Here is a 12,088-nt window from a genome sequence, read left to right on the forward strand (position 1 = left end):
TGCTGCCGGTTGTACAGTCAACATGAGTAGTAAAGAATAATTTAAACATTGATGTCATCTGCCAAGAACTCGCATGCTGTCATCGTCCTTTCGAAAGAAAAGCGGAACAATTTCGTCAGCATTAAGACGGTCTATTATTTTTTTTTTTTTTTTAATGATGACATACTCTCGTCTCTCAAACGGAGGTTCACGCAAAATTGTAAGTTTGAAATTCATTACAATTATTTTCGTTTCCCTTCGTCGCCCACTCGCTAAAGATTAACTGTTAATTAGTGATATTATATTATGTCTGTCGATTTTGTCACGCTGTTCGCGAATATATGACCATGAAAGTTCCCGATGTCAACGTTTTGTTTTGTGTATAACGATCTTTTTCTTACGATGACATCATCGCAACAAATTGAATACGAGATTCAATTGCCGGCCGGTAGATCCAATGTAAAATATAGACAGAAAAGACAAAAAAGAGAGAGAAAGAGAGAAAAAGAAATCTGTGATGTAACCTGTGATGTAATCAGCAAATTAATTGTATAAATCATGGCAGCTCCTTCGATCTTATTCTTAATAATTTTTTTTTTTTTTTTTAATATGGTTTGATGTCTTTTTGCGAGAAGCTCAGTCGTCCAAATAATCGGCCGCCGTGATACATTTATCTTATCCATTCACGCGTCCGCGTATATTAATGAAAATCGTGTAACTTGTGTGGAACGATAAATTAGCGTGCCGCGACAACCAAATCCAAATTCATCGCCGAAATGAGTTTCCACCAAAGAGCCATTAACGTTCGCACGCAGCGATCTATTTCCAGCGCTATGAGTTCGGATGCGAAACGATTATCCGTTCTCACGCGAGCTCGCGTCTAAACCGCGATTCGCTTCATCGATCGCGCAACTGCTCACTGGTTAATGGCGGCCATGTGCGATTCTCGCCGCGCGCGAATTCTATTTCGTCTTAATCGTCCGACAGGTGTCATAAAAATTTCTCATTACCGGCGACGTTCCGGATGGAAACACTCTCGATCTGTCTGCACGGGCTCGATCGTAATCGAGCGATAAGTCGGAGCGATATACAGGGTGTCCCAAAACATGTGGATCAACGCTCGTAAAAAGGTAGAGCGGATCGAGATGAACATAAAAGTCTAATGTTGTCTTGGGTTAGGTTCACCAATAATTGAGATATTAACATATGGAAATAATCTAATTAATTTCTGTCGTAATTGTGAACGGTAAATTAATGAAAGCTTATCGTACATTCACGACAGATTTTTTCTTCCGTGTTATGGCTCGAGCGGATCGTGCTCTTCTCTCGACGCGCTTGCATTTGCATAATTTGAAAAATTAATACCTCGATTATTGGTGAACCTAACCCAAGACAATATTGGACTTTTTATGTTCATCTCGATTCCTTCTACCTCTTTACGAGCGTTGACCCATGTGTTTTGGGACACCCTGTATATGTACCTATGTGTCCGGTTGCGATAATCGTGTAATATTCGCGATTCTCACGATGGAGCCTGAGCGCGAACTTCTCACTTTCTTCCCTTTCTTTCTCGCTTATCTCTTTCTTTAATCCTCGTCCTCGCGTTTATCCGGATAACAGTATGGCGCGGCACTATCAAGCCAAACAGCAGCGTTCGCGGTTCGAAACGTTATTGGGGGGACATAGTCGTCCGAAGCTAAGCGTTAGACGCCAGTCGAGACGCATTGGCGAGGCGCCGCGACGCATGCGGCCTGATGTTAGAATCGGTCCGGCTAGCCAAGTCCTAAGAATAATCGGCCGGTGAAAACGTAAGGCCGATGGGTTACGAAGAACTGAACTGGGATGATTTTAAATAGTGATGTAAAAAAGAAAAACACACGTGGCGTGAACGTCACGCAATTTGTAACAAAAATTTTGCGGGGATTAATTTCGGTCAAAGTTTCTTATTTTAAATCTCTTCGCGTGCGACTTTTCGCGTATTCTTCGAATAGCTTATTGCGCTTTAGTATTTCGATGAAAATATGAATATCTCCGGAGATTTGCAGCATTGGTAGCAACAGATCGGTCTGCTAGCCAGGATTGAATCGGCAAATTTATAAGCGTCCATTCATATTGCACATGATTATATTGGCACCGTGACTATCATATTGAAATAACACGAGTCATAACAACAATCGCAAAACAGCATAGTAACTAAAATTGCGATTGGAATTACATACACGTATACTGTTATTTAAAAATACGCAGATAAATGTCATTAAATGTATAAACTATAAATGAATGTAGATAAAAAAAAGATATTTAAAAAATATTAAGAAAATCACCTAGAAGAAAATTCAAATACATATATTGATTGTCAAAGGAATATTAATATTGTTCATCATAAGTTTATTACAGAAAATTTATAGGAATATGATAAAAATATCGAAATGTAGTTGCATCTAAAAATGCAATATTACCGAAGATATTTTATTCTTCTATTATATCGGATAATCAATGCGGATAAAAAAATTAATTTTTCATTGACGGTTCTCTACTTATTTGTATGATTCACTTAAGCAGTATAATTGAAATTATTGGAAAAAGTAGCCAATACCAACACAAGTCGTTTAAAGTGACCCTTTTATTTCTTAAAAACTAAAAATTGAATTTTATTAATTACTTATAAAAACACGATCTGCTTAAATAATTAAAGAAAAAAAAACCCACGTATATTTATGCCTTTTTTCTCTATCAAATCTGATAAAAAACAAGTCTTCAAAAACAAAAATAAAAATTTTACAACTTTCTTCTGCAAACTGCATAAATTTAAACAATAGTAAATAAAGTAAAGTTACCAATACAGGCATAAAGGCTGCTAAAGCAATACCTTATTTCTGTGACTATAAATGTTGCATTGTATTAATACTGTATTAATAATGACTTACAGAACGGGACTTCATGTAAAAACTGTTTTAAAATCAACAAATATAGCGCCCAATTCGCGTGAGCTAGAGATTGTAATTTTCACCTGGACAATAAGTTATTGTACACACGCAAGTATTCAGTGTCGATTCGACAATGGCATTATTCAATATATATTCCATTCTGATTACGTTGTGAAAACATTAATTATTACAAAATATAAAATTATAACTATTAAATTATTGTTAAATTTAATTATTTTATTTTTTTATTAAAACTATGCCATATGCAATCTGATAGAAAACACTTTTTAGTTAACATTTGTTTGCAAAGTTTTACTCTTAGTTTTTGTTTAAGAAATGTTATCCAAAAACAAAATGGTATTGGCGGCTTACTTTTGTAGTATTAATAATATTAGATTATTTTACTCATTTGTAGCGTCCTAGAATTACTGTTTTAATATTTTTCTTTTTTATACTTTTCATAATACAATTTTGAACATAAAATTGTGGTGCAACATAAACGGGCAAACCTATAAATAAGATTGATTATAAAATATTAAAAATCATATAGAGAAATAAAAAATATAAGATATATCATGAGATCTATCCATTCGCTTGTTTAATGAGTAACCTAACCTAACTTAATATTTTTATGTCAATTTTATTCTGTCAGATAATCGTTTTACTTCTTGTTATCAAAAATATTATTGCAAAATTCGAAACAATATAAATATTACTATTAGAAGATATTTTTAATTTGTACTTATATATGTTTTCAAAAGTTGTAGGTTCTGTTGTTAAGAAATATAAAAAAAAAACAAATATGATATGTCAATGTCAGCAATCTTTCTTCATTATTTAACAAAAATTTTGTTTTAATTTAAACGTTCTAAGATTGCTGGTGTCGCGTGTCGACTATTACGACGCATCCTATTATACCATGCATTATAGATGCATATGTGTCATCTTACATTATGTGTACGCGGTATGTCATAACGATTTAGTAGTAACATTTGACTTTGTTTCAGCTAGCAAATCTATATTTAACAAGAAGTTAGTCAACATCGAACGCGTTCTACGATCGGTCAGCGAACTACGTATTGATGACAATAATCTTAAGGTATAAAATCTTATATCACAACTTTCTCATTTTTACTAAGGAAGAATAATATCCTAACTCTACAACGTTTTTTTTTTTTTTTTTAATATAAAACTTTGGCAATATATGTAGAGTTTGATAATTTTATTATCAAACAATTACGATTTAATAAGTTTTTTAATCAATAAATCTCATTAACAGAAATAATTTTTTTGTTTATTTCTTTTTGTGGACGAATAATAGAACAAAATCAAAAAATTAGAATTACTTTTTAGGGATTGATTTTATCCCTTCAGGATGAACTTGAACAGAGCAAAAGAAGAATAGTTTACGTATCAGGATGTCCTCTATGTATTGCAAAAGTTTTATTTCTTTAAATAAAAACCTTTTCTTGTTAAATAAAAAACTTTGCAAAATAATTTTTACTGCGCAATTTTTATTCCATTGTTAATCAATTATTAGAAAAAGAAATTAATTTTGGAGCTTGGGACACGCTTCAAAGAATTGAACTTTGTGAAATACTACTAGTGTTTTCTCAATGACGCGTGCTGATATGAAAGTATAATACAAACTTAAGCGTGTCCATTTGCAATTATAAACCATTTCTGATTAAAAATTCTCTTATTTTACATGCGACACATGTGTGTGCATCAATATCATGCTAGATGTATTTCGACGACATTTGCGCACGAAATAAGATTTCGCAAGTTTAAGTAATCGCCTTGACTGAGCCGCGATTGAGGGGACGCGGATATTTCTCTACCGAACCAATGCACAGTTTCTTTCTTCCGAATGAAAAAGAGAACGAACCAAAAAAAACATTGTACCTCGAAAGAGCCTGACGTTTCCCAAAACGTAAGCTCATGCCTGTCCAGGTCTGTCGAGTGTTCACCAGAGCGTCCCTCGCTCATTCGCGTGCCGCGAATGTTTCACAATGCAAATAACAATTACGCACCGAGCGACAACACAAAATCCGCACGCGGAACGTAAATAAAAGCGCCGGAGGCGGGACGTCGTGCCGCGATGACAATTCGCCACCTGGCAAAACGTCAAGACGTCGGGCGCGCGCCGGCGTTATACGTCGCGCGCGATCGGCGTCGATGATGCTGCGTCGGCACGGGGAGATGCAACGACAACGTGGTTGAGATGCCGATTGTCGGCATCGCGCGCGCTCGTGACGCGCGTCGTCGATGCCGGTGCGATTGATGACTGGGAATCAACTGCGGCGCGACCGATGATACTCGGGGCGACAAAAAAATGTATGGTTGAGGTAGGGGCCATAGATACGTTTCCCCCCTCTGGGAACGGACAATACGTATCGACCTTCCTCCGGGTCTAACTATCTTATATCGAGTGTTTAGCCGGTGTTATACGGCTCGTATTACGTCATATGACGGATTCGGTGATGACGTAGCGCGTAATGAAGCGAGGATGGATCGATGAGTATCGGCGATCATCAGCTTGTGTGTGTGTGTGCGCGCGCCGTGACTAGACTCTCGTAAATGTGAAGAATAAGTAGCGATTGCTACCCTTTTGGGTATTTTATTTACCCTTAATTACCCTTGGGATAAGCTTGTGTTAAGCTTCTCTTTAATAAAAAAAATAGCAAAGATCGAACTTTAAAGTTGTGATAAAAGAAAATGAAGGATTTTTCGAAAATTAAGTTTTAGTGATACAAATGAAAAATAATGTCTGATGATCCTTATTTGAATTTCAAGCACGCTTTGCCTAAGCTCAGACGATCCAAATTAAAGAACGTTATAGATAAGAAAATATGTCGATGTTTAAAGATGGGAAACGTTGTCGGTATCGCTTCGTTTGTTTCTTCTTGTTGTTTATGAAAAAATTCATAAATGAAAGATAGTTAATTAAATCTTGGCTATGTTAAGCGCGAGAATGGCTGCGAAGTATTTATATTTCTGTATTCTATTTTTACTCGTTGTGATATGCCAGTGGCATTACGTCGAGTTTGGACCAGCATTCACATTGCGTCCTAATTGTCATCGTGTACCTATTCGTTTTGTAATTTTTATGCAACCTTATGTAAGCGTGAATCGGAGTAGCGCAAGCGTGACGCATAATGGTGTACCGGAAATTTGTCGGAGAATATTTTATCGCAATACATTAAAGTATTTAATGTGTGTGTGTGTGTGTGTGTGTGTGTGTGTGTGTGTGTGTCATATCATTTTACAATTATATTTTTTATCACATACACGCATGTAATATAAAACAATTATAAAATTATGAAAATTTAAATCCACCTTAAGAACTTTCAGAAAAATGTTTCTCACTGTCATTTTTCCGCACTTTAAACGTAAGTCTTCTTGAAATAACTTTTATTCGTGTGCTACCAACAGTTTTCTTTTGGAATAATTGCACTATCGTTTTACGAGTATTTTAGCTTCCTTGCTCATTGACCGACTGCTCATTTACCACTGACTTTGTAACGGAAAGGTCGATCGCTCGCATAGTGTTTTGGCAATGATTTGAACGACGATGCGACGTGGTAGGATTATATTCTTGAAAATCTTTGTCAAAATTGCCGCGAACACAATATATGTTCGCAACGCGTCGGTATTCTGCTGATCATAATCTTTCAACAATTTCTCACAATCTTCCCCTAAATGTACATCAAAATTAAAGAAACAAATATAATAATTCATAAGGTAAGTGGCCTAATTACTGAGAATGTCTCAAATAGAAATCCAGTCTTAAATACAATTTTTTAATTAAGATTGAAGTTTTACTTTTAATAAAATTGTATAGCAATCAGGTATCTTAAAAATACAAATAAAATTAAATAAAGATATATAATAATAGATTGTTTACTATTACAAAAAAATCCAAAAAATCTGGAATTTTCAGAAAATTTTTTTTATTCTTCAGAATTATTGATTTTATTGATATATTTACAGAAATTTTTAAAAGTTTGTTTTTAAATTTAAATTCTGTCTTCCTTTTTAACAAAATTTTCTTTAATCTTTATTTTTCTTAATATAATGTTGCAAAATGTCGATAATCGATTAGTAATAAATATGGCATACATCATTTTAAAATATTTTAAAGCTGCATTAAATTTTCTAATTTCTCCTGAAATTTGAAATTCTTAGAAAATCCAGGAATTTGCAAAAAATTTTTTTACAAAATATAAGTAAACATCTTGAATTACATAATTATATATTAAAGAAAATTATATATTTATTTAAGTTTGAAATTTCAGTATATATGGAACACTATCAGTAATTAAACCATCTTTTATCCTACGCTTGCATTAATCATAATATTTTTAATTAATATATAAAAGTATATGCTAATAAGATTAAAAGAAATACGATCACCTGAAAAAAATACTAAAAATATTGATTACATCAATATTATAGAACAGATTATACAATTGCTGAAATAAAAAATGTATAATATCATAGGAAAAAACGGGAACATAAGCATCAGAAGCCTCAAATACACATTTATACATGCACATGCAAATCTGCTCGTAAAAGGACCTTAATAACACCTGTGCTAGCTCAAACCCCGTGAACTATTACAATTTTATATAAAATACATAACAAATAATAAAGTAATGCTTACATAATAATAAAAAAATTTCTGACCTGGAAATCAAATTTGGCACAATTTAAAATATTATTAATTTTTATTGTTATTTTCAATATAATAAATATTTCATTAATTTTATTTTGATATTATAATATACTATATATTTATATTTTTAATAAATTTATAATAATAATTATTATTATTATATTAAAATTTAAAACTTTAAATTTTGAATAAAATATTTAGAATAAAATATTTCCTACATTTTTATTAGAATATAAAATAATATTAATTATTAAAATAATGTACTCTTATATTTTTGTATCATTAACTTATCGAAAATCTGTAAAAATGTTTAATTATCTATTAATCAAGATAATATCGAACTGACTTAGCTAGCAATACGTGAAATGGTGTTGGTCCACGCTTTGAGCAGATACAAAAAATAAAATGATGCACTTTTAAACTCACGATTCGACGGATTTTTGTAGCTTTTCGAGGCGTTCTTCGAGACTTCGTGCCGGCGCTTCTGTAAACGCTGATAGATACGCAAGCACAGGTCCCGCCAAGTTTTTCACTTCTTCCGTTGCAGGTTTAAGTTTTTCAGCTTCCGTTACAAGTTCCTGTCCACAACAAGATCAAGAAAGCGTCTTAACTATCTTCTATTAGCTTGCACCAAAAAAAGTTTTTAATAATATTTTAATTTCCTAACACGTATATTGAATTTCAAATTAAAATTATCTACTTTCGGAAAACGTTGACGTATATTTTATAAAAGTAAAAATACTGCTGGTACGATTGTACCCTACTAGCGTTCATCGCGGCTTGATAATTCGTGAGCGACTAAGGTAGTTAGCTTTAGAGAGCCGAGCACCTGTGGTGTCTGGCCGTGCAAGTCTGACACGTTCGGCATTTATAAAGAGGGTGCACCCGGAAGGGAGAAAGATAGAACTAATTGTATATCTGTATCCCTGCACGGTGCACGGTAAATCGATATGAAATATGTATCCACACAAAATGCGACATTGCACGGCCATTTAAAAGATCAAAAAGTATACGTCGCGTGACGTATATATATTTTCTATTATTACACAAGATATATTATATCTGCACACATGTCAGTAGCTATCAACTATGCTTAACCCACTTTCAATATTTTTAGATATTTTCATGCAATTGATTTATGTTCGTAAAATACAATATACATATATATTATAAGGTGGCTTCTGATCATCAATCTCTTATAATAATTGACATATATATAATAATTATGTATTATATTATGTATAATATTGATGATCAAATCAATCACTCGATAATAATATATATTTAATGTTTATAATTTACTCTCTCCTCTTCCCAATAAAAAAAAATTATTCTATTTCGCATAATATATTTAAAAAAATCATCACTTACTTCTAATGCTTTAACGGTATCTTGTAAATGTTGTTTCGACCGCACTACGGTATCGACGAGTTTATTCTTCTCTTCAGTCGCAGCCAATTGCGTTTCGATCACGGCCCATTGCGCTTCCAAGTCTTCCCAGTGTCGCGATAACGCCTCGAGAGTATCTCTACGTCCTTCGAGACCCGAAACTAATCCGCGCCATTCCGAATTGATCTCGGAGAGCTGCGATTCTATCGTTTTTTTATTATTAACGTCCGCAAGCCGGAGAACTTCTCGTCCACGTTCGTCGAGAAGATCTAACTCGAATTGTTGATTCTGTGAAAATCGTAACAAGAAAATGTTAAAAAAAAACACTTATTTAATTAACATTATACTAAAAAAGCATTTAATTTTAAAATATTAAAATGTTTTATGTCTGTAAAAGTTTCTTAAGTACTTAAAAATCTTTTAGTTTTAAACGACGTTTATGTTTGAAACTGCTAAAGATTTTACTGCTTTAAATTTAAGTAATTTAAAATATTTTTAAGTTTTTTAGGAATAGAAACGAAAATAAAACGTTACATTTCCATATTTTAAAATTAAAAATTTTCTTCTCGAATGCGAGCAATATAATTTTTCTTTTGAATCGTGTTGCAAGTGTATTGCAATTTAGATCCATATTTATATTATTGAAAAAATTCTTCTGTACTTAATATGACTTGAAAAATTTATTAAATTTTTTAATTCCGCCCAGAATATAAAAAATATCTTTACAAGAGTGAAAAATCATTTAGATCTATATTCTGACCCACCTGGATGTCATTGATGGCATGAACAATTTTCTGGATATTGAATTGCAATCCAGCTAACGTAGTGACCGGTTCATCCGTGAATCTGGTCCTGCTGATGACGGCGCGAACGCGCTCCAAGCTCTGCGTGTAATCCCTCCACATCTCCGCGCCCTGCTCCAGACGTGAACGTTGCGACTTAGCTGTGTTCAGGGTGTTCTTTAACAGCTGCGTGTGCTGCTGCTGTTGGGCGCTTAGTTCCTCCTGCTCGTAACTGTCCAAAGACGGCCAGATCTTGTCTGCCACCTGTTGAATTTGTTGCGACACGAGCTCGCGTATCGAAGGTTCGGTGCTGAAATATATCTAAAAAAAAAAGAAACAAGATGTGCCGGAAGTTGCCTTAAGTTGACTTCCTAGTTTGTCCAAGAAATCATTAGTGTTTTGAACCAATTCGGAAAAAACTTCTCCTCTAACTTCTCTATTTAAATAATGTAGAATAATCTAGTTAAAAGGAAACAATAAGAAGAACTTCTTCACCTTATGTTCCTCCAGATCGGTGAGAATATTTTCAAAGTCGAGACCCTCCTTGTTGCTCTCGAGGCGAATCTCAGCCTCGCGGGCCCAGCTGTGCAGCTTGTCCGTGAGATTCGCGTAATCCAATCTCATCTGCATGTTGGTCTCGAAATAATTTCCACGCTCTTCCATCTCCCGCGGCAAGGACGTTAGCAAGGAGACCGCCTCGCTCAGCATTTCCTTCAGGGATCCCGGCATCCCTTCTTCGTGCCGCAGTGATTCCTTGAGATTTCTGATTCTGTCCAGATATTCGTTCACCTCGGCGCAAAGGGCATGATGCTTCTTCAATTCCGCTTCGACGCTCGCCGGGTCCCTCTCCAACAGCGGTCTGGACTTGACCTCCTTCTCCTTACTTTCAAGCCAGTCAAGGATATCCGCCAATTCGTCGGCGAGCCTCTTATGTTCGGCCGCCGCCAGCTCGTGTTTCTCCCTTTGCGTCTCCACGGCTCGTCGGAGGACCTGTAATTGTTGCTTCAACGATTGCAGCTGCTCCGTCACGTTGTTCCTGTCCACAATCGAACCTTCCGCCGCTATCTGCTGTCCCTTATCCGTTGCACTAGCGAGGGTAGCTTCACACTCCTGAATCTTTAATATAGCGTCGTCATACCTGTTTAGCAAGTCAAATTGTTTAATGAATTTAATGAATTATTAACATTAATGAATTTATAAGTATCTTGGTAAAAAATTTTACTTGAATTTTCAGACACATCGTTTCTTTAATATATCAATATACCTTTTAATTTTTTCTTCCGTTGTTTGTCCGGACTTCTCGATATCCCGAACAATTTCAGTGTACTTGGTAATAAAAGTGGTGATCTCTGCGATTAAGGCGATAAATTGCTGTCGTAATAATAGCAACTGACGAAGCTTCGCTATTTGCGCTTCAAGTGCTCTTATTAGATCGTCCTGCTGGGCCAGGACATTATGCAGATCTCCCACATTAGCGGATTGAAGATCAGAGAGCTTAGCCTTGTTTGCTTTGAGGTCGCCCAAAATCCTCTCGTAAGCGGTCAACATTCCCTCCACGTCCTCCACGCGAGCACCGATCGGCTTGTTCAGATCGTGCAGTTCCTTTTGAATATCTGTCATAAATTGAATTGCCTCCGCCACACGCGCGGCAGCTTGTTCGGCTTCGTCTATACTCTTCTGGAGTGCGATCGCTCGCTCATTTATCACACCGGCCACTCGGCCGTGAGCTTCCTTCATATTTTTCAGTTGTTCGCCCAACTCTTGCTTATCGGCGTCGCTCACAGTCGGCAAAATTGATTTTCCTTGTTGATTTATCTTTTCTATATCATCACCATACTCTTGCGCTTCTTTCTTCAATCGATCGTACTGAAAAAGCAGAATTATTTATTCTTTAAATACGGGTATCTTTAAATAACTTTAAATTATTTAGATAAAAATAAATTACACGTAAACGTATCTTAGATAAAATAAAAATAATTTAATTTTAAATTTACCTAAGTCAAATACAAAATTATATATATTATTTTATCTATAATAGCAATGTTATCTAGATAATTTTAAGAAAAACAATTTAATACATAACACAAATTCATATATTTCTATTTGCATCTTTATTTTTTAAAGACAAAATTTCTTCAAATGATTACACGCACACAAACATACAATCTGACAAAAAATATTCTCTTTTTAATTCAATTTATATCAATACACAAATAAAAATAAAAATTAAAAAATCTAAAAGGAACATACATAACGTTATAATATGACTGACAAAGTTTTTTGAAAAAGTTTTCGAGCCACTTATAGATTTAAAGCAATTTACATTGCGCTAC

The 12,088-nt window shown here is 34.5% G+C and overlaps 1 protein-coding gene across 13 annotated transcripts in view; it reads right to left on the bottom strand.

Annotated features, from left to right (window-relative positions):
• Positions 1 to 12,088, bottom strand: part of LOC105833865 (nesprin-1) — a 138,787-nt gene that overhangs the window by 57,645 nt on the left and 69,054 nt on the right. For all 13 annotated transcript variants that reach the window (XM_036290847.1, XM_012675921.3, XM_036290846.1 and 10 more), the window contains 5 exons: positions 11,020 to 11,621; positions 10,251 to 10,893; positions 9,738 to 10,076; positions 8,956 to 9,261; positions 8,011 to 8,162 (listed from right to left, as the gene is read on the bottom strand). In XM_036290847.1, the coding sequence (XP_036146740.1) occupies positions 8,011 to 8,162; positions 8,956 to 9,261; positions 9,738 to 10,076; positions 10,251 to 10,893; positions 11,020 to 11,621 (2,042 nt within the window). The remainder of the gene's footprint in view (positions 1 to 8,010; positions 8,163 to 8,955; positions 9,262 to 9,737; positions 10,077 to 10,250; positions 10,894 to 11,019; positions 11,622 to 12,088) is intronic.

Source organism: Monomorium pharaonis, chromosome 8, assembly GCF_013373865.1.
Source record: "Monomorium pharaonis isolate MP-MQ-018 chromosome 8, ASM1337386v2, whole genome shotgun sequence".
NCBI classification, from domain to species: Eukaryota; Metazoa; Arthropoda; class Insecta; order Hymenoptera; family Formicidae; genus Monomorium; species Monomorium pharaonis.